This window comes from Lissotriton helveticus, chromosome 3_1 (genome assembly GCF_964261635.1).
Source record: "Lissotriton helveticus chromosome 3_1, aLisHel1.1, whole genome shotgun sequence".
NCBI lineage: Eukaryota > Metazoa > Chordata > Amphibia > Caudata > Salamandridae > Lissotriton > Lissotriton helveticus.
Genome location: NC_136061.1, coordinates 461,637,640 through 461,660,903, shown reverse-complemented (window position 1 = coordinate 461,660,903; position 23,264 = coordinate 461,637,640). Strand labels below are relative to the sequence as shown.

At 50.7% G+C, this 23,264-nt stretch overlaps 1 protein-coding gene across 5 annotated transcripts in view; it reads right to left on the bottom strand.

Moving 5' to 3' along the window:
• The window catches only part of PIKFYVE (phosphoinositide kinase, FYVE-type zinc finger containing), a 2,266,845-nt gene that overhangs the window by 218,562 nt on the left and 2,025,019 nt on the right, over window positions 1-23,264 (bottom strand). For all 5 annotated transcript variants that reach the window (XM_078680343.1, XM_078680347.1, XM_078680342.1 and 2 more), the window contains one exon: window positions 4,129-4,305. In XM_078680343.1, coding sequence (XP_078536469.1) covers window positions 4,129-4,305 — 177 coding nt within the window. The remainder of the gene's footprint in view (window positions 1-4,128; window positions 4,306-23,264) is intronic.

Genomic DNA, 23,264 nt, shown 5'->3' with positions numbered 1-23,264 from the left:
AGCCAGCTCGAGGCGCAGCACTCAATCCCCCCAGGGCACAAGCAGGCATCCACTTCTGTCTTTTTGCTGCGATCAGCTGTAATGACAGAAGTGGATGCCTGTTTGTTTTTTTTGTCGGTAGATAAGAACGACACAGTAACGACATTACATTTAGGTTGGGATCCATCAGACGGTGACTCTATTATGTTCTTCATTATCTAGCAATTGGGTACGTTGAATACTGCAAAACAGTGGAGTGTACATTATGATGTAATTAATCTTCATATTGCACAGCGTCCAAAATAGCACAATGTAACCGATTTCATAGAATAGTAAGTCGGGGAAATCGGCACGCAACTAGTGTACCAATTTAGGATCAAGAAGTAGGCTATGTGCCCCCACAATGATGGCTCCTTGCCCTGCTGTCTCCGGTTCCACCCTTGGTGCGTGAGGTTAGGGGTCCTTACAGTACGTCGACGCTGCGGGCGGTTGCCTGTAGTCTCAGCAGCAGCGGGTGGGGAGCGCCAAACTCAAAGCTGGAAATCCTTTGGAACCTGAGATCCTGGGGGGCAGAAGTGGGGACACACAAAAAGCCGCTCCCCGGAGAGTACCAGAGCAAGGGGAGCATGATCTGGCAATGGCTGACCTCTTCAAGCAGCTGATGGGACGCAAATAAAGTGCAAGGACTGTGAGGAGAGGTGGGATGAGAAATGGGGTGTCAATGGGGAGAACCCTGAAAATCTAGAAGGGTGGTGTGAAGGGTCATATTGAGCGGCTACATGCATACCTGTCAGCAATTAGTGAACGCCACAGTTGAAAGACTTCTATGACATTTGGGTAGTTTTCCATTTGATTTCAGTAGGTACTATAGCTTTGATTGGCTTAAATTGTATTTGTGTTGATTGTTACTCGTATAATTTTCTATATCGTTTTTGTTGTTAAGCGCACCATAATATGATAAACAAAGATGGTTGGTTAGGGTACAGTTATGTTATTAGTTGTACTTTGCATTTGGGTTTTCACTCGGGAACTTCTGTCAAATATAAACCATAGATTGTTCTTACAGTAGTGCGACTAGTCACTCAGACTTTTGTCTTTGAAGGTTGTGGCATTATTGGTTTTCTTGCAATTATTCGATGTCCCATTTGTAAATGAAAACGATACCTCGTATTTACTTAAAGCGTTTTGCAGTACTCGTTCCATCTGCAAGGAAAGACTGCGAGTGGCCTATCCATTCTGAGAACAAATTAATGTTTAAGCAGCAGTATCCTTTATTTATGCCAGAATGTCTTACATATGAAATGTAATTTAAAATTAAATTATGGGATAGAGTGGAAATGGAAAAGGAGGAGAGGACCTCTTGAATCTTGACAAATATTATGTCCCGAAAGCGCAATGCTTTATAAGTCCAGTCTGAGTGAAGCATATCCAGAAATTAGACCAACTTTCCTACCAACTTTCCTAGCCATAGTGTCCCTTCATGGCACCAGCATGTTTGGCAACCAGCTGATAGCCAGAGAGGTGAGGGGTGTGAGGGGAAAGGGATATAATTAGAACGAGTAAAACTATGTTCCTTGAAACAGAGGTGATTAGAGAGAACGATCTCGATGGAACAAGAGGCATTGTATTGGAGCAGAGTAGAAGTTATAGAAAATATGCAAGCGGAGCGAATTGGAGTATTATAAGCATAGACAGAATCGGAGGAAAACAAACTCTTTAAAGCGAGAGAAAAGAATGAAGTAAAGCATAAGCAGTTGAATGAAAGAAGAAAGGAAATAGATATTATGAGGAATATCAAAGGTACAGAAGGATAAACATAATATATGCATTACATTTCTACCCTAACAGTAAACTTTAACTATAACTCAAATCTCCCGGATGGTGATACTTACACCCAAACAGATGGCATATTAATTTCAGTTTGGCTTGTGTTTTACAGCTTGTATCACGTTCTCCTCTTTCTGTGACCTGCCCTGGTGTTCACTATGGAAAATATGTCCAGCCTATGGTTCAATAGCCCTAGCTGCTCTAAGTGATGCCACATGAGCGGTGTTTCATTTTTTGTCCTTCCAGACTGAATAGAAAGTTGTTTTTTTTTCAATCTTTTAATGCGTTTTGGAATGCCAGAATCTTAGGCAATTCTGTCTTGTTTTAAGGGTCCCTAACATCATAAAAAAGATTATTTTATATGTATGAGGGTTTAGCAAGGTTGAGAACTTTATATGTTTACGGAGGCTATGTAGGGGGCCAGCGAGTATAGTGCGCATTTCATTGGTGCAAGTGAGCGGTGGATGCTCCCAAAGCCTGCTTCCATTAATGTGTCATACTATAACGGCCTGGCCAATTGTCCTTAAATTAGTGGCAGTTATAATGGAGTTTGGACAGCTGAGCACACAACATGAAAAATCATGCCCATCTGATTAAGTGACCAACAAACCCTTATTCCTCTTTGCACATCATCCATGCTGGAAAAGACCATTAAGAAACGTAACATTTAATTACCACAGCTTTAATCAAAGTCTTGTACTGCACCAGAGGTTTTATCATTTGAAAGGAGGTTATAAATACATATATACAAGATCTAGTTGCTGACCAAACCAGTGCTAATGTTGAACAAACCTGATCCAGTAAATATAACTCCTCTTTAGCATATCAATATAGTTAGTTGGAGATCATAAAGTTAGGGTGTTGTGAAATGTATGGGCAAACAACAAAATAATTTGGGACAGCTAGATGGGTAGAGTAGGTAGTTTCAGCACAGTTGTATTAGGAAGCACTGAGAATCGAAATGTTATGTTGTATTGTTTGAGTATACAAACTGGGAGCTTGGGTATCTGAGCAGATTGTATCTTAAATGATTGTTATTTTTGGGTGATTCAAAGAAGTAAACCGATGAAGGGCCTTACTCTAGATCCTGTTAGATCTGGCCTCCTTGACATGCTATTCCCCCCCGACCCCAATGTATTGCCTTCACCTTCCTCATGTTGGCCAGGTCTTCTCATTTGGCAGGTGTGAGGTGCACATGGCAGGTTTCAGTGATGGACTGTCTCATTAGAGGGGAGTGTGAGAAGCAAATGGCCTCCCTCGGGGACGGGTTGTCACTTTTGGAGTGTGGTGCCAATGGAGGGCCTCGCTCGGGATGCTGGATTCAGGGAATGATTGTCTCTTCGGATGTGAGTGTGAGGCGAAGCACATGGCCGGTCTCAGTTGTGGGCATCTCTTTGTAGGTGGGCGTGAGGCGCAGGGACGGACTGTCTCTTTAAAGGTGATTGTACAGAGCACATGGCTGGTCTCGGATTTGTGCACTCTCTTCAGCTGCGGGTGTGAGAAACACATGACCCGGGGTGACAAGGCTGGCTTCTCAGAGGGGGGTGTGAGGCGCAGACCAGTCTGTCTTTTTGGCATTGCTATGAGGTGGGTGTGAGACACAAATTGCAGACATCACAGACGGCCTCTTAGAGGTGCCACAAGGTGGATGTGAGACGCACACTGCAGACATCGCAGACGGTCTCTTTGGTGGTACCACGAGGTGGGTGTGAGAGACGCTCATGGCTTGTCTGAAAGACGGTTCTCTTCAGCAGAGGGTGTGAGTCGCCCACTGCAGATCTTAGAATCTGAGATCTCTTTTGAGGCGCTACGAGGCAGGTGCGAGATGCACATTGACAGTCTCTGCTCGTCCCGCCTCTCTCCGCAGAGCTTTCTTCCCCTCCTTTGCATGGTGATAGCAGTTCATGGAGTTTCATTGGCTGGTCGCGAGGCTCTGTCTGGATTCGCTTGTCTTTTCACTTGGTTGTATTCACATACAGAATTCGGAATCCGACGAGGCAGCCCCCGCCTCTCCACGATTCCTGGAAATGCATGGAGTGCTTCGTAGGAGACCTCATTCGCTGTTGAGGATTATTCGTCGTGTCTTCGTGTCTCATTGTTTTATTAAGCGCTCCGTGCCTGGGTCACAGCCGTCATGAAGAGAGGAGACGCCATGTGCGTGCACATCGCCTGTCAGTGCGCGCACATGGTTTGTCTCCCTTTGCGCAACAAACCGACAACAATAGTCTCGCCATGGCCAAGCAGCCATGCACTTCATTCGCTAGGCAAGACCTAATAAGCTTTGAAATGTAGCTAGAGGGAAGAATCATGGCAGTCAATTACCTTCTGTGGCATAAAAGGCTGCCCCTGACTTCCCGCCCCTTGCCTGCCAGGGCACACAGTGGGCTAGAGAGCGGATAAAGTCCTCTTCACTGCTTCCCAGAATAACATCACGCATCCGGTGGAACTCCTCTGCATAGTAAATTCGGCAGTAGAATTTGGCATTGGCATCTGAAAACTCTGTTGAGAAACATAGAAATGAAAAGAAATGTTTAATATCAGACAGTTTTGTTTCGAAGTTTTGTTTTAAATCAATTTGAACTTCAGGAAAGACCCGTCTCATTTCAGTATGGTATTTAATTATGACAATCTTCGAGACATTAAGAGTACCCAATGATTTAATGAAATTACTCTAAGTGCTTCAAAGAATCATGTACACTAATGTTTTTTTTGTTATTCTTTTTAAACTAACCTAAATGTGGTCTTTATTTAGCTCATTCCAAATCTAAAACCAATCCTGGAAAACAATGAGGTTTATGCACAACCTCTCTAATTTAAATAAAATTATTCTCCATTATGCACTTTACTTGGTGACAGCAGCAAAATATTGGACCACATTCCCCACAATCTGTTCAAACTCCACTGGCCTGCTCCAAAGTTGTGCATTATCTTCAAAGTCTGCTGCAGAACAAGTTACTTACCTTCGGTAACGCTTTTTCTGGTAGATACAACATCTGCCTGTGGATTCCTCACTTTGTGAATATCCCCTTGCGCCAGCAACATTTGGAAATTCTTTTCGTAGCTTCGCGCCGACGTGGACTTGGACGTCATAGAGGCACGGCACCGCTCACGACTCCGCTGACGTCACCGACGCCTATAATAGGCCCACGCCGGCGTGATGACATCAGTTCCGCCCTTTTTTCCGTGCCTTCGAGGCACACGGACGGACCAATGACAGTAGATATATACACAGTATACGCAGTACAAATATCAAGATAACACACACACAGTGTGAAGCAAATGCAACAAAACATTTGAAATAAACAAATACATAATAGAAACTCTGGCATAGAAGAGTGGACAACGGGGAGGCGGGTGGGTCAGTGAGGAATCCACAGGCAGATATTGTATCTAACAGAAAAAGCGTTACCGAAGGTAAGTAACTTGTTCTTCTGATAGATACATCTGCCGTGTGGATTCCTCACCTTGTGAATAGAGTCCCACAGCAGTCCCCACTCCCGGAGGAGGGTGTCCACTCTTCTAGACCAGGAAATCCTGAAGGACAGAGCATGCAAAGTGACCGTCCCTCCTCACTTCGGAATCCAAGCAGTAATGCTTCGCGAATGTGTGGAGGGAAGACCAAGTTGCCGCTCTACAAATATCCTCTACAGGCACACCTCTAGCCAATGCAGAGGTCGAAGACTTAGCTCTAGTAGAATGAGCCCTTATACCCTCTGGTGGTTCCTTACCGGCCAAAGAGTAGCAGATCTTAATACAGAGGACGATCCATCTTGACAAAGTCCTCTTATGGACCGCTCTTCCTCTCTTGCAGCCAGCAAAGCCAATGAAGAGCTGGTCGTCCAATCGACAGTTTTTAGTTCTGTCCAGGTAAAAAGACACCGACCTCTTGGGGTCCAGACGGTGTAATCTCTCCTCCTCCTTGGAAGGGTGTGGGGGAGGAAAGAAGGTAGGAAGGGTAATGGATTGACCAAGGTGGAAAGGAGTCACCACCTTAGGCAGAAAAGCAGCCCTGGTCCTAAGAACCATTCGATCAGCATGAATGGTCAAGAAAGGGGGCTTGTGACTAAGAGCTTGAAGCTCACTTACCCTCCTTGCCGAGGTTATAGCAACGAGGAAGACTGTTTTGAGAGTCAGAAGCCTCATAGGACATTTGTGAAGAGGCTCAAAGGGAGCACCCATCAAAAAGGTCAATACAAGATTTAAGTACCACTGAGGCACAATAAAAGAAGTAGGAGGGAACTTATTTGTAAGGCCCCTCAAAAACCTCAAAAACTACAGGAGATTTAAAAAGAGAGGGCTGGTCAGGCAAACAGATAAAAGCCGACAGCGCTGAAAGATATCCCTTCACCGTGGCAACAGCAAGCCCCTGCTGTGCCAGAGAAAGGGCAAACTGGAGAACATCAGATAAATGGGCCCTCAAAGGGTCTATAGACTTCTCCCTGCACCAAGTAACAAATTTTGCCCACCTATAAGAATAGATGGACTTAGTGGAGTCACGCCTGGCTGACAAAATGACATCCACTACATCAGGCGGGAGAGAAAAAGAACTCAGGTTGCCCCGTTCAATCTCCAGGCATGAAGGTGTAAGGTCTGGAGGTGGGGGTGTAGAACCTTCCCCTCCATCTGGGAGAGGAGATCTGCTCTGTGAGGGAGACGGAGCGGCGGGTGAGAGGAGAGGTGGAGAAGGTCTGAGTACCACACCCTTCTTGGCCAATCCGGGGCGATCAATATAACTTGGGCCCGGTCTTGGCGAATTTTCCTCAGAACCCGAGGAATCAAAGGTATGGGAGGAAACGCGTAAAGGAGTTGCGAGTTCCAACTCAACTGAAACGCGTCCCCCAAGGCTCCTTGCATCGGATACTGGAGACTGCAGAATGACAGGCAGTGAGCATTCTCGCGAGTGGGGAACAGGTCCACCCGAGGAGTCCCCCACATCAGAAAGATGTCGCGAACCACCTCCGGGTGAAGCCTCCTCCACTCGTGATCGGCAGAGAACTGCCGACTGAGACTGTCTGCACGAACGTTCTGAACCCCGGCCAGATGATTTGCCATCAGACAAATCTGATGGTCCTGAACCCAGGACCAGATGCGCAGAGCCTCTCTGCAGAGACACTGCGACCCCACTCCTCCCTGCTTGTTGAATTACCACATCGCGGTCGTGTTGTCCATCAGGACCTGCACTGACACACCGCGAAGGGAAGGGAGGAAGGCCTTGAGTGCCAGACGTATCGCCCGCAACTCTAGAAGGTTGATAAGAAGCAACCTTTCCTCTGGAGACCAAAGACCCTTGACCTCCAGGTCTCCCAGATGAGCACCCCACCCGAGAGTGGATGCATCCGTTATCACTGTGGCCACCGATGGAGGAAGTTGAAAAGGCTTTCCTTGTGACAGATTGCCTTCCACGCTCCACCAAGACAGATCCGCTGCAGCTTCTCTGGAGATCTTCACTGACTCCCTGAGATCTCCGTTGTGCTGATACCACTGCCTGCGGAGGCACCACTGGAGTGCCCTCATGTGCCAGCGTGCATGATTGACCAACAGAATGCAAGAAGCCATCAGACCGAGCAGGCGAAGAACCTTCAGGACTGGAACGACCACTCCATTGTAGAACAAAGGAATCATTTCGTGTATGTCGCGAATCCTTTGAGGAGGAGGGAATGCACGACACACAGTAGTGTCCAGTACCGCACCTATGAACAGGTTGCGCTGGGAGGGCACCAGGTGAGACTTGGGTACATTTATCGAAAAACCCAACCTGTGCAACAACTGAGTTGTCTCCTGCAGATGATGGAGCACCTTCTCCGGCGACACCGCTTTGATCAGCCAGTCGTCCAGATACGGGAATACAGGTATCCCCGACCTCCTGAGATGAGCTGCCACCACCGCCATCACCTTGGTGAAGACTCGAGGCGCAGTAGTAAGGCCAAACGGAAGGACCGCAAACTGGTAGTGTTGTGACCCAACCGTAAAACGGAGATACTTTCTGTGCGACTTCAAGATGGGAATATGAAAATACGCATCCTGCAAGTCGATTGACACCATCCAGTCTGCCAGAACCTGTGCAAGAGTGAGCATCTTGAACTTTTCCTGTTTCAGGTAAAGGTTCAAGATCCTGAGATCCAGAATTGGCCGAAGTCTGCCATCCTTTTTGGGGATCAGGAAATACCGGGAGTAGCACCCCTGGCCCCTCTCCTGCTCCGGAACCACCTCTATCGCACCTTTTCGAAACAGTGCCAGGACTTCTTCCTGCAAGAGAAGCAGATGGTCCTCCGAACAATAACCCTGGCAAGGAGGGCAATTTGGGGGAAATTCCTGAAAAGGAAGAGCATACCCATTCTCCACAAGATTGAGAACCCAAAGATCCGATGTAATCAATTCCCAATCTTGTAGAAAATGGGTAAGCCGACCCCCCACTAGGACCACATGATCCGGAATGGCGGATCTAGGGCTGCTTTGCTGGGTTTCTAGGGGGCTGGGAAGGGGAAGAAGAGGAGGAGGAGGAAGCTTGACGGCCTCTAGGATGGGCTCTTTGCCTGCCCCTGTACGATTTGTACAGCGTATTTTGCTGTTGCTGTGGCTGCTGCTGAGATGGTCTGTAGGAACGAAAGGAAGATCTGCCAAATCCTCTGAAACGCCTTCCAGTAGTACCCCTGGACTGAAGGCCCAAAGATTTCGCAGTGGCCCTACTGTCTTTAAAACGTTCTAAGGAAGCACCAGCCTTCTTGCCAAACAGTCCTGAACCATCAAAAGGCAAGTCCATCAAAACAGACTGAACATCTGTAGAGAACTCCGATGTTTTAAGCCATGCGACCCTCCTAGTGAACACGGAAGAGCCCATGACCCTCGCCACCGAATCAGCAGTGTCCAGTCCACTCTGAATCACCTGCCTCGCAGCCGCCTGAGTGTCCGATATCACCTCCTGAAAATCCTTTCTATCCTCCTCAGGGATTTTCGGAACCAACTGTTTGACAGAATCCATTAAGGCATGGACATACCATCCCATCAGACAAGTTGCGTTGGTTGACTTTAACGCCATACTGGCTGAGGAGAAGACCTTCTTGGCAGCTTGATCCTGCTTTCTGGACTCTTTATCCCCAGGAACCAGCGGAAAAGCACCAGCAGACCTCTTCGAGCAGGCAGTCTGCACAACTAAACTCTCAGGCAGGGGGTGTGTTGACAAAAATTCAGGGTCACCAGGTGCAACCCTGTACCTCCTCGCCACTGTCCTAGAAACTGCAGGAGCAGACAAAGGCTTCTTCCAAACCTCATAGATGGGTTCAGCTAACGCATCATTAAAGGGCAACATTGGCTCAATGATAGAGGAGGGTGAATGAAGAACTTCAGTCAGAAGATTTGGTTTATAATCAGCAGTGGGCAGAGTAATGTTCAACAAATTTGCCGCTTTTTTGATAACAGTGTGATAAGGTACCACATCCTTTGAAGGCACATTCGACACTGAAGCCAAATCCCACTCAGGGGACAGTTCAAGCCCACTGGCCTCATTCAGGTCCTCAAAAGGATCTTAAGAATCCTGTAACTCTCCTTCCTCCATATCTGCATACCGATATTGTTCTTCCTCCAGAAGTCTCTGGGCTTCTCTCCGTGACCTTTCCTTCACGATAGAAGTCGAAGGATCCGGAATCGACTCCGACGGGGCCGGCGTCGAACCCGGAGTCGGATGAGGTCGTTTCACACAAGTTCGAACAGAATCCTGCTTCGGAGTCGTAGGCACCGGCGTCGACGGAACCGGCGTCGTAAGCTTCGGCGTCGACGACACAGGCGGTGTCGGAAAATGCCAATGCGGTGGTAGAGCCGGCATAAAAGGCATGAAGGGCACAGGAGCATAAGCTTGGGGAACACCCAAGTTAAAAGACATAGGACCCGTGGGACCAACAGGTGCACCAGACGGGTACATCGCCCTAGAATAAACACCAAACATGGCGTTCAGGAAATGGGATGGATCCTGACCTGCAGCCGGAAAATCAGGCTGTTCCCGAGGAGGTGGAGGCGACACGACGTCGACCTCTTCCTCGAGTCCTGGAATCGGGGTCAACGAACCCGCAGGCACCGGAACCTCGGCCTCACCTGCCCCCTGCACCTCACCTTCATCCTCCTGACCAGAAGGATTGGATGGATCTGGAGAATGGACCTGCTTCGGTGACTCGGGCGAATTCGGATGTTAAGCTTCACCAACAGAGTCCTGATCCTCCGACGCCGAAATCTCCACTTCCTTAAGAAGTTTGACCAGCGACTTCGGCCTCGAACCAGAGTCCTTCCCTGAGCGATGACGTGATTCATGACTCCTCTTCTTATGTTTATTCCTTGAGGATCTTGAAACATGAGCTGAAGACGACTCCGAGCGCGACTTCGATCGAGACCTCGACCTCGAACGTCGAGATCGAGACATCGAAGTCTTTTTAACTTTCTTACTTTTCAGCTTTGCCACGAGGAGTTTCGTTTCCCTTTCTCGTAGGGCCTTTGGGGTCATCTTCTTACAACAAGGGCAATCCTCGACGTCATGGTCGGAACTCAGGCACCAGACGCAGCATTCATGCGGGTCAGTAATAGACATTGTCTTGCCACATTCTCCGCAAGCCTTAAAACCAGTCTTCTTCGACGACATCTCGAAGAAAATAGAAACAGTAATAATAGAACAAGAGTAACTAACTTACTAGAAAGCTACAGTACAATCCCAGAAAACCGTTAGCGTTGACGACGCGGAAAAAAGGGAACTGATGTCATCACGCCGGCGTGGGCCTATTATAGGCGTCGGTGACGTCAGCGGAGTCGCGAGCGGTGCCGTGCCTCTATGACGTCCAAGTCCACATCGGCGCGAAGCTACGAAAAGAATTTCCGAATGTTGCTGGCGCAAGGGGATATTCACAAGGTGAGGAATCCACACGGCAGATGTATCTATCAAAATAACCATTTATGTCCTGCAACTGAAGGTACCAGAAAACCTAAAAAGTTATCAAAAAGTGTTGAAACAGACAGAGCAAATGTCACCGGACCATAAACTGCAAATCAAGATTTATTTAGCCTGTTCAAAAGGATTTGGAACGAGTTCTTTGAGAACATATGCCTTATTGTGAACTTACTGCATTTCAAGAAAGCTCAATAAAGCTCTGAAAGCGTGTCTGTCCTAACCATTACTACTTGATTCAATGGAAGTTTAAAGACATTGGAGAGTAAAATAGGAGTGCCTGTTTTTGGCCCCAGTGGTATTGACTACAGGTTACATACAGTTCTGATGGATACTTCTACCCTCAATTCCTCAACTTAGACTACTCCCCAGGTGCTAGACTGGACACTTTTGTTCAACAATGCTCCTGCATGGCTCAGCTGTGACTCCATACTGCCAAAGAAGTGTTGAAGACAAATATATGAGCCACCCCTACATGCTGACATCTGTTCCATTCTTTTTGCGCCATTGAACGCAGATCTGGAGCTTTGCTTCTTATTTTCTGGAGACCCTCTAGATGGACCATAGCCCCTTGTTTTTCTTTGGAATGAGAAAGTAGTGGCAATAGCAGCCACTGCCTTCTTCTGTAACAGGGACCCTCTCTATGGTTCCCTTGACCAAGAGATCCGTAACGTTCTCTTGGAGCAGCTTTAAATGATCCTCCGTCAGCCATTCCTGATTTGACAGAATAGGGGGAAAGGAAGGAAAGGTTAGGGCATAGCCCTCCAGGAATATCTGCAAGACCCAATTGTCCGATGTTATGGATCTCCAGTGGGGGGAGATGATGACTGATTCTCCCACCAACTAGATTAGTGTGGTCCTGCAGAATCAGCCTAGGATTACTTGGAGGCTGCGGCTGCTGGGCGAAGTGTGGTTGACGACGTCTGGCCTTCATTTCAAGATCGGAATAGACTGCGTCCTTGTCCTCGCACTGCATGGGTAGTCTGTATGGAACGGGGCTGGGATATGTCTGATGCGGCTGGAAACCCCTTCCGTTGCCACGAAAGGGGTGAGAGGAAGACTGGCCACTGTGGGTGGAGGAGAGGCCCAAGGATCGGGTCGTAGCTCGATAGTCTTTGCACCTGACCAAGGCCGAATCTGCCTTTTCCCCAAAAAGGCGGGTTCCATCAAAGGGCTTGTCCATCAAATTAGCATGGACATCGCCCGAGTAGCCAGTTGTACGAAGGCAGGTGTGGCACCTCAGGGCCACTGTTGTTCAAATCAATCTGCCCAGCAAATCGGTCATATCTAGGCAACACTGTATGGTGAATTTTGCTGCGTCTCTCCCATCTTTGACAGCTTGGGTGAGAACAGCCTAGGCCTCCTTTGGGACTTGTGGCAGCACTCGCACAAACATCTACCAAAGGCAATGGTAGAAACAACCCAATAAGCATGCGGTATTCACCAACCACAATGCCAGGCTGGCGGAAGAAAACTACTTCTTCCCGAATTAATCCAGCCTCTTGGGTTCCCTATACTGAGGGACAGAAAGGAACGCGCCGTGGGACGTAGAGGCCTGCACCACCAAACTCTCTGTGGTGGGGTGTTGGCTGAGGAGTTTTGGGTCTCCCGGAGCTGGGCGATGGCTGCATGCAATCGTCCTATTTACAGGAGTCCCTGTGCTAGGTTGGGACCATGTTCCTAGAAGGAGGATGTGTCAAAGTGCCTCACTAAAGGGTGACAATTGTTTGGACGTGGAAGCCCCAGATTGAAGCAACTCAGTCAGGAGATTAGTCCTGACCTGCAATCCAGTCCAAGGACCTCGGCTGCCCTCTTAACCACTATGGCACAGGATGCCCCCTCCTCCTTAGTCACTGTTGACGGAGAAAGCATGCCAGTATCTGGAGAAGTTTCCAGTCTATTGGCCTACTCAAGTTCCCGATGTCAGTCCAAATTCTCCTCAGAGACTTCCTGGGTTTCAAGATGGACCCCTGACCCCTCCCATTTCTCTCCAGAGCCTAGCACATCCTAAATAGTGCTCAGACATCAACATAGAACCTCTGGGTTCTGTCGACATCAGAATCGGCGTCTATTGACGCCGTTCCGGATCCGTGTCATCGGGGTTGAGAATGGGGCTTGTATGACCAAGGGGCATCAGTGACATCGCAGGCACCAACTTCAGATTCAACGCCGGGGAAGGTCACATTAGCACGACCAACATCGAACTGGATCCAGGATCGGATCTTGTAAGAAACTGGCTCTATATATACTACACCAAAATGAGGTATAGTGTCTATCGAGTCCAAGTGTCGCCAGACGTAGGCTGAGGTTAACGTTAGATAGAACCTTACTCTCTAATAGTGGTAGCTTTGTCAAGCAGTAAGGCAGTATCAGAGGACAGTGTTAAGTATTTGATGTACCCACTTAGTCAGAAAATGAATTCACACACTCAAGAACTGAACTCTGGGCCAATTGTTTTTGTATACAAAAAATATACTGTTGTTTATTTTTAGAACCAAGCAAGCCTGGTACAGGTAAGCATTAAATACTTTTCAGTAATAATTTACTGGATATAGAACAGTTTGAAAAGGCAATAGAAATTGTACTTTGTTTGATTTACAGGGGAGCAGTAGTATGCAAAACGAACAAGTTACTTACCTTCGGTAACGATATATCTGTAAGAAACAGTAGTTAGTATTAGATTCCTTACCTTAGAATATCCCCAGGCGTCAGTCTGGATCCGGAAACTTTTGCGTAGCAGTACCCCTGCGCGTCGGTAGGCGTCGTCTGCAGGCGTCCCCTGCGGCTCCGCGTCGTCGGCGTCGTGCGCCGTGATGACGTCGCTGGAGTATATAGACGCCGCCTCCGCGCGCTGACGTCAGTTCTTTGCACACAGCTTTTCCGCGCCAGAACACGCAGAGCCATGTGAGAACCAACACTGGTGCCATTTGAAACTAGGGCCCTGAAAGGGATGTCCCTAACCCTAGGTATCAGTTCGCAGAACGGGGAGGATGGGCGGGGCGGTAAGGAATCTAATACTAACTACTGTTTCTTACAGATATATCGTTACCGAAGGTAAGTAACTTGTTCATCTGAAAGAAACAGGTTAGTATTAGATTCCTTACCTTAGAATAGATACCCCAGCAATACCAACCCCGGTGGTGGGTCTGCGAACCAATACAACCTACACCAGAAAGTCCTGGAGGACCGAACGGCCAAAGAAGCCATCCCTCCGGACTTGACTGTCCAGGCAGTAGTGCCTCGCAAAGGTGTGCAGCGAGGCCCACGTGGCCGCCTGGCAAATGTCCTGCAAAGGGACTCCCCGGCCCAGGGCAGTAGTAGCCGCCGTGGCCCGAGTGGAATGGGCCCTCAGCCCAACAGGAGGCTCCTTCCGAGCCAAAGAGTAGCATGCTTTGATGCACAGGACGACCCACCGAGAGATGGTCCGTTTCTGTACCGCCCTTCCCTTCTTCTCACCCACGTAGCCAACAAACAGTTGGTCATCCACCCGGAACTGGCGTGTGCGATCCATATAGAATGAAAGCGCACGTTTTGGGTCCAGACGATGGAGCCGCTCTTCATCCTTTGAAGGATGCGGAGGCGGGAAGAAGGAGGGCAAGGTGATGGACTGCCCAATGTGAAAAGCAGAGACTACCTTGGGCAGGAAAGAAGGTCTGGTCCGAAGAACCACCTTATCAGGATGAACAGACAAGAAAGGAGGTTGAACAGAAAGAGCCTGGAGCTCACTCACTCTCCTGGCAGAGGTGATGGCTACCAGGAAGGCCGTCTTTAAGGTGAGAAGACGGAGAGGACAGGAATGAAGGGGCTCAAAGGGAGCGCACATCAGGAAAGTCAAAACCAGGTTCAAGTCCCACTGAGGCATCACGAACGGAGCTGGAGGATACATGTGCGTGATGCCCTTTAAGAATCTTAACACAATAGGGGACTTGAACAAAGATGGCTGATCAGGTAGCCTCAAGAAGGCGGAAAGGGCAGAAAGATAGCCCTTGATAGTGCCCAGAGCAGAGCCCTGCTGGGCAAGGGAAAGGAGGAAGAGGAGAACCTCAGATAGAGGGGCAGAAAGGGGATCCACAGCCTTCGCTGTGCACCATGCCACAAATCTGTTCCACCGGCAGGCGTATACCGACTTTGTGGAGGGACGCCTGGCTGCCAGAATGACATCACAGACTTCAGGAGGCAAGTCAAATGGCCTCAACTGTCGCCGCTCAATCTCCACGCATGGAGGTGGAGACTGGACAGGTTCGGGTGGAGGACCGTCCCCTGCTGCTGCGACAGAAGGTCCTCCTGAAGGGGCAGGCGGATCGAGGGACCGACTGTCATGCTGAGTAGCTCGGGATACCAGTACCTTCGAGCCCAGTCCGGAGCCACAAGGATAACTTGGGCCCGGTCGCGCCTGATCTTCTTCAGCACTCTGGGCAGAAGTGGTATAGGCGGAAAGGCGTACAACAGACCGCAACTCCACTCGCGCCGAAAGGCGTCGCCGAGCGAGTGCCGTCTTGGAAACTCCAACGCGCAGAACTGATGACATTGCGCGTTCTCTTCTGTGGCGAATAGATCTAACCAAGGCTCTCCCCATTGCTGAAAGAGGCCTCTCGCCACATCCGAGTTCAGACGCCATTCGTGATCCACCGAGCACCGACGGCTGAGTTCGTCCGCCCTGGCGTTCAGAGAACCTGCCAGGTGTTGAACCGTCAGAGTCACGCCCTGACGTTCCAGCCATTGCCAGAGGCGCAGAGCCTCTTGGCAAAGGGTCCACGACCCCACACCGCCCTGTTTGTTGCAGTACCACATGGCGGTGGTGTTGTCCGTGAACACCTGCACTACACTCCCGTTGACAAAGGGGAGGAATGCCTTCAGTGCCAGGCGAATCGCCCGCAGCTCCAACATGTTGATATGGAGCCGGGACTCCGCCGGAGACCAGAGGCCTCTGATCTCCGCCTCTCCCAAGTGGCCACCCCAGCCTTGGAGGGACGCGTCCGTCACAACCACGTGCTCCGGCTGGGGAAGGGAGAGGGATCTGCCCCTGACCCAATCGCGGTCTGTAAGCCACCACTGCAACTGTCTCGCAGTGCCCTCCGAGATCAGGACATGGTCGGATAGGTTGCCCTGATGCTGGGCCCACTGAAACTTCAGGTCCCACTGCAGAGCCCGCATCCGCCATCTGGCGTGATGCACCAGAAGGATGCAGGAGGCCATCAGCCCCAGAAGCCGCAGCGTCAACCTGACCGAAACCCGGGATAACGGCTGAAAGATGGGAATCAGAGCCTGAATATCCCGGACCCGCCGTTCCGGGGGATAAACCCGAAACTGCGCCGAGTCGAGAACCGCTCCGATGAAAAGGAGCTTTTGAGAGGGACACAGGTGTGATTTCGGCACATTGATGGAAAACCCCAACTCGTGCAGGAGGTCTGCCGTCATCTGAAGGTGGTGGACGACTGTCTGGGGCGAGCCCGCCTTCAACAGCCAGTCGTCGAGGTAGGGGAAGACTGAAACCCCTAACCGGCGCAGATGAGCTGCGACCACCGCCATCACTTTCGTGAACACCCGTGGGGCGCTGGTAAGGCCGAAAGGGAGCACGATAAACTGAAAATGCTCGTGGCCTACCGTGAACCGCAGGTAACGCCGGTGGGCCGGCAGGACGGGGATGTGAAAGTACGCATCCTGCAAGTCCAACGCTACCATCCAGTCTTGTGGGTCTAGAGCAGCCAAGACCTGAGCCAAAGTCAACATCTTGAACTTCTCCTTCCGGAGGAAGCCGTTGACGTTCCGTAGATCCAAGATAGGACGCAGGCCTCCCTTGTCCTTCTTGGGTACCAGAAAGTAGTGGGAGTAGCAACCACACCCTACTTCTGGCCCAGGAACGCGCTCGATGGCCCCCTTGGCCAAGAGGGCCGTAACTTCCTCCTGCAGAAGTGTCAAGTGGTCCCCCGACACACGGTGGTTCTGCGGTGGCATGGCTGGAGGAGTGGACTCGAAGGGGAGGGCATAGCCCCTTCGGACAAGCTGCAGCACCCACCTGTCCGATGTTATCGCGCGCCAGCGGGAGTGGTGATGGCGAACCCTGCCACCCACTGGCGTCACGTGAGCCCGAAAGCTCGGACTAGGAAGGCTTGGATGCCGCAGCGGAGGGAGGCGTGGACTGACCACGACGCTGGCCTCTACCGCCACCACGGCGGAAACCACGGGCGCCACCGCGCTGGGGAGCGCTCTGCGCCGCGTGGCTGGCAGCACGTGTGGGACCTCCTCTCCCTTGGCCACGAAAGGGCCGAAACGAACCCGTCTGCTGGCGCTGGGTCTGGGTCGAGAGACCCAAGGACTTGGCCGTGACCCTGGAGTCCTTGAAGCGCTCCAGCGCGTGGTCCGCTTTGTCACCAAATAGGCGACTGCCATCAAATGGCATGTCCATAAGCGTATTTTGGACGTCTGGTGAGAAGTTGGCAGATCTCAGCCAGGCATGGCGACGAATCGCCACCGTAGTGGACATGGCCCGTCCCAGGGAGTCCGTGGTGTCCAGACCACAACGGATCGAGTACCGCGCCGCATCCCGGCCTTCAACAAAGGCCCGGGTGAGCTTGTCCCGCACTTCCTGGGGGCATTGCGGCAAACACTCCTCGACCGTATCCCACAGGGAGTGGGTGTAGCGGCCCAAGAGGCACGCGGTGTTACAAGACCGCAGTCCAGCACTCAAAGAGGAAAACACTTTCTTTCCGAATTGGTCGTACCTCTTTGATTCCCGGTCGGGCGGAGCCGACGGAAATGCGGACTGCGAAGTGGAGGCCTGGATCACCAGACTCTCCGGGGAGGGATGGGTGGACAGGAAGGCAGGGTCGTCCGCGCAGGGACGGTGACGCCTGGCAACGTTCCGGTCAACCGGCGCACCAGAGGCGGGCCTGGACCAGGTGCCCAGAAGGACATCCGTCAGGGCCTCATTAAACGGCAGCAGAGGCTCCTGGGGGCATGACTGCGGTTTAAAAACTTCCGTCAGGATATTCGGTTTGACCTTCGCGACGGGGAGCTCAAGGTGTAAGGCCTTGGCAGCCCTCATCAGGACCACCGAATAGGCAGCACCCGCCTCGGACGCCACAGGGGACGGAGAGACAAACCCAGGGTTGGGCGACTCGTCCAGGCCACTGGCATCACCCAGATCACCTACCCAGTCCACATCGTACTGGCAGGCACGGGATAGAGGGTCCTCAGACCCCTCCCAACCCTCACCATACTCCTCCTCGTCATACCCATATTCTGGGTCGACGATATAGACATCGGGGTCAACAGGCCCCATCGGCGTCGGGTCCGGCGTCGGCCGACGCCGGTCCGGCTCCGAGTCCGGAGTCGGGGAGGAAAGGGGGGTGGCGCCGCGCGGCGTCGGTGCCGGGGACCCGACGCCGGCCGGAGCCGACGGCGGAGTCGCTGCACCACGCGGGGGCGGTACCCTGGGCTGGCCCACAGGAACCGACGCCGGAGAGGCCGGGAGACCAGCCGGCGACGAACCAGAGGGAACCAGCGGCGCCGGGGCCGGAGCCACCGGCGGCGCCGGGGCAGGAGCACCCGAACCGCTCGGGCCCCCAGACGGGACCGACGGGCCCGCAGGCGCCGAAGGCCCCGCCGGAGAAGACCTCGCCCTCATAGCAATGAGGAAGGCCTCGATCTCCTCACGCGACGCGCCTTCCCCAGGGACCGACAGGTGTGGGGCAGACGGCGTCGGCGACCCATGCGGGACCGCGGGGGTGGGGTCACCCGAGCCCCCGGCCGCAGCACGCGGGCGTCGGGGGGAGTCGGGGGTGCGATGGCGACGCCCCGACTTCTTGTGCTTACCTGACGAGCCGGAGGAATGGTGGCGACTCCCGGAGCGCCCATGGCGGCTCCGCGACCGCTCCCTCGACCGCTCCCTCGACCTCCGACCGGACCGGGACCGCTCTCGACGCGGGGCCGACAACCGGAGTTCGAGAAGCTTGCGGGACCGCTCCCGCCTAGCTTTTCCAGTCAAGGCCCGACAGTCGACGCAGGACTCCACGTCGTGGTCCGCGCCCAGACACCGGAGGCAGAGTCGATGGTGGTCGGTGACCGACATCATGCGGTCGCACTCGTCACAACTCTTGAAACCGGGCATCCTACCGGCACCGTAAAGATCAATCAGTTAACAAAAAACTTGGTCAAAAGACCGGAGTACTGCTCTTCGGATCTGCGCTAACTGGCGCGGAAAAAAGAAGAACTGACGTCAGCGCGCGGAGGCGGCGTCTATATACTCCAGCGACGTCATCACGGCGCACGACGCCGACGACGCGGAGCCGCAGGGGACGCCTGCAGACGACGCCTACCGACGCGCAGGGGTACTGCTACGCAAAAGTTTCCGGATCCAGACTGACGCCTGGGGATATTCTAAGGTAAGGAATCTAATACTAACCTGTTTCTTTCAGATTTAGCAAATACAGTACATTGGAATGAATAGGCTTTTTCAATAAATTGTAGGTAAGTTACTTCTACATCACTTTTTCTACCTCTGTGCTGGATGCCTAGATTTAGCACTGGGACATTTCCTGTAAACAGGTGAGTAAATGTGTTTTTGTTATTCGAGCGATTTTTAAAGAATATTTTCAGATTTCAAAACTCAACACTTGAAAACTTTTTGGAGCTGTACATTGAAATGAATAGGCTTAATCAACAAATTGCAGGTAAGTTACTTTTACGTTACTTTTTTTTAACTCAGTGCTAGATGCCTAGAGTCAGCACTGGGACATGTCCTGCAAACAGGTGAAAAAACACGCTTTGGTTATTTGTACGATTTTTAAAGAATATCTTTAGTTTTCAAAACTCCACACTTAGTCGTTTTTTTGGAGGGAAAATTGTCAATGTTATCCTATAAAGGAAAAACAGGTTATTGGTTTGCAGTTAAGTAAACGAATGTGGGAGGTAAGGTTCTGGGGTTAGATTCAGGGGTCTCCCAGGGTCAGTGATGCTCTGGAATTGCAACCTCAGCGGCACTAGGGCGGTCGGATGCAGAGTGTTGAGGCCCAATGTTATCCTACGGAGGATAGGGGGTCTCCGGTTGGTGGCTGCTGGCAAGCAGGCCACAAGGTTCTGGATCTGCCTTCTTGGTTCAGGGCTACCCCCTAAATAATGTAGTTAGGGGTCTTGAGGTCAGTAGCCAATGGGCTAATGACCTTAGGGTGACCACACCCTTGGTGTGCTCACCCCACGTGGGGGAGTGAGCACAATCCCTAGTCCTGATTGGGGAGTGCCTGCCATCTTCCAGATGGCGAGCACTGGAGAGTGGGCTGCACCTCGCCTCCCCCACCTGAGGGGTGGAGTTGGCAGAGGTGGACACACCACCTGGGCTGGCTAGTTTTTCTCGCCCTTCTTCCCGCCGAAAGGGAGGGGAGACAGGAAGGGGGCCTACTCCTGATAGCAGGAGAGGCTGGGGTCACATTACAAAATCTGCCAGTCCTTTGAAGCTCCCCAGCCACAGATTGCTCTTCCTGGCCTGGGGGAGGTGTGAACACCTCTGTTCAGGAAAAGGCTTTGTTTCTGGGCTCAAGGAGCATAGGCTCACACTCTTGTGGTGGCAGGCTGATGTGTACCAGTCAGGGAACCCAACAGAGGCTGGTTGTTTTTCAGGGGGCATCTCTGAGATGCCCTCTGTGTGCGTGTTTCATTAAATCCCACACTGGCATCAATGTGGGTTTAATGGGGTGAGCAGTTTGATACCAAACTTCTCAGTTTTCAGTGCAGCCATTATGGTGCTGTGGAGTTCGTAAAGACAAGCTCCCAGTACCATATACTCTTAATGGCAGCACTGCACTTACAATGACTAATAATGGACTTAGACACTGTAGGGGTACAAGGCTCATGCACCTGTACCCCCACCCAGCTAGAGGGGTGACTGATCTATGCCAGGGCAGTGGGTTGTAGGCAATGCACAAGGGGATGTGTGCCATGTCGACTCTTTACTTTGTTCTACACCAAAACACACAGCCTGCAAAGGCAGTGTGTGTGTGTGTGTGTGTGTGTGTGTAAAGGGTGGCACAATAAGTCCTGCAGCCCTTAGAGGTCTTTCCTGGTCACAGTGCCCTGGTAACTGTGTTACCATTTACCAGGGGCTGACCTGTGGCCAGAGATGCCAATTGGGTTAGTGTATGTATGTATGTATACTTGTAAAGCGCACTGTTACCTCGTTACGTGGCGTCCTGGCGCTGTATACCGCTGGGGAACCCGTCCTGGCTTTCCCTGTGAGAGGGCACCCCAAGGTGAAGCCAGGCATCCCAGGCGTTGCTGGAGCCGTTGTGGAGATTAAGCAAGCTATTGCCCAGAGTTGCAGAGTGGGACCCATGGTTAGCGTAGGCACCTAAGCGAGAATTATCGAGTCCGCGCACATTGACCCAAGACCCTGCCGCGTCGGGAATTGAACCCTGGTCCCAGGCCGACCTCTGCTTCAGGGTCTGCCGCTTCTAACCACTGAGCCACACTTCTCTTAGTGTTGGGGAAAGAACACAGGCCCTGGGAACCTGATTGGCAGCGACTCAGGGCACACCAAGAAAAAGTCTGGAAAAAAGTTGGGGGGGGGGGGTAGTTTACCGCAACAGAAACCCACTTTCCTACAGATCCCTAGGGCCCTACCGGTGTCATGGCAGTAGCAGATGGCGTCAAACCCAATGGGGACCCTTCCGACTCAGCGGGACCCGAAGGTTCACCAACGGGGTCAATCAATCAATCAATCAATCAATCAATATTTGCTTTATTCGATTAAAGTATTCAATCATAAAAGCACAATAGATATCGTTCAACATTTAAAAATAAGCATTCATAATTCAAAAGTTTATCAAGCGAAAAACTGATTAAAATCCATTACAATGACCATAGATATGAAATAACAGACAGATTTCAAATTGTTAGCTGCATGCTCAGGTAGTAACAAAATCATCACGTGAATCAGTTAGTTTCAACAAGAGTTGGACCTTGCATCGATGACCTTGTTCTGACCACCCCTTTCAGATATTTTACAATGTGATTAGTGACATTTTCATCGCTAGAGATTGAAGCCTTATAAATGCGGGTCGACATTGCCTCAAGCCTAGCATCTTCAAATAAGGCACAATCCATCTTCCCCCAAGTACAGTATAAAATTTACAAAAAACACAATGTGGATTGTCGACTGTTTAGATACATTGTCACAAGAACAGGGGCAGGGAGAATGTGACCAGTCGTTTAATTGGGGAAATGTAACCAGGTTGTGAAAGTTGCCTAAGCGTAGACGTGTCAGTAAGAACCTATCATAATTACTTGGGGTACACAATAAATACGGTTGTATCCCTGTTTGAATCAAAAGTAATTGATTGGCTCTGTCTGTTTCATAATGTTAGAAGACAGCCTGATCGTCTCCAGATGATTTAAACAATGTTTTTAAGTCCTTCCTCGAGATATGAAGCATGGAGCGGAATGACCCCAGCAGGGTCATTCCGCTCAAATACACTGCGCATGGCCTCGTAAAACCTTTTTATTTGAGCGTGAGTAACTCCCGCTCCCAGACAGGGCGGGGGGAGACGCGAAGTCCACTCTGGCTCCAGCTACACAGAACCTTGCCTAGAGCATAGGTGCTCCTTACCTCTCTCGATGACAGACGCCAGTTGAGGCGAAGACGAAGTCTGCTTGGACTTCTTCTTCTTATGCCTCTTCCCTGAGAGTCCTGAGGACCTCGAATGGATGGAAGAGGACTTAGGGCTCTGTGAGCGGTCCCAGGACCACCTCTTCTTTGATCGGGACCGTGACCTCCTCGGAGTCTCACTTGATGGAGTGCCGGGCCGTGAGTAACTCAATCGAACGCTCCTTCAGAGCCATCTCCAGACAGTCCGAACAAGTCTTTGCATTGTGGTCGCACTCGAGACACCACAGACTTATATTGTGGGAATTGGTGAACGACACCATGCGGGAAACAAGTCCTGCATGACTTGAAACCCTTCTTCCTCGAGGCATACATCGCACACGAAGTCCGGAAATCTAAACATTTTGATAAAAGTCAAGAAAAATCCTGGCAAAAAGCAGCTGAGGGGTAGCTCTTCCTTTTGTACCAGCAGGTTCCTAATGTTTTTAATCCTATGTGCTAGCCTGGATCCAAAAACAATCTTGCAATAGATCTTGCTCACCTTGTTAGTCACAAAAGACTACTTCCCAGAAATGGGAGGTGGATGGGCAGTGAGAAACTGCAGGTAGATATTTTTTTAGACAGTGATGAAGGAATACATTTTTTAAAGAATATTCGATTGCCGAGATAGTAATTGAGCAAACTGAATGTGAGCACGCTTGAAGAGATCACAATCTTCACTTATACAGGTGAGATTTCGAGCTGTTTTATTTGACCCTCAGGAACTGAGAAGCCCTAACATTATCATATGTAATTTATAGTTACCTAATCATGCGATGGTTAAAGGACATTCCTTTCAAGCCTGCTGAACAGTGATCATTGGAAGTGGCACAACCATTTCGTCTTGCTGATTACTTCATCTTAATGCTGACATTAAGGGAGTAAACTTTAATGTTAATT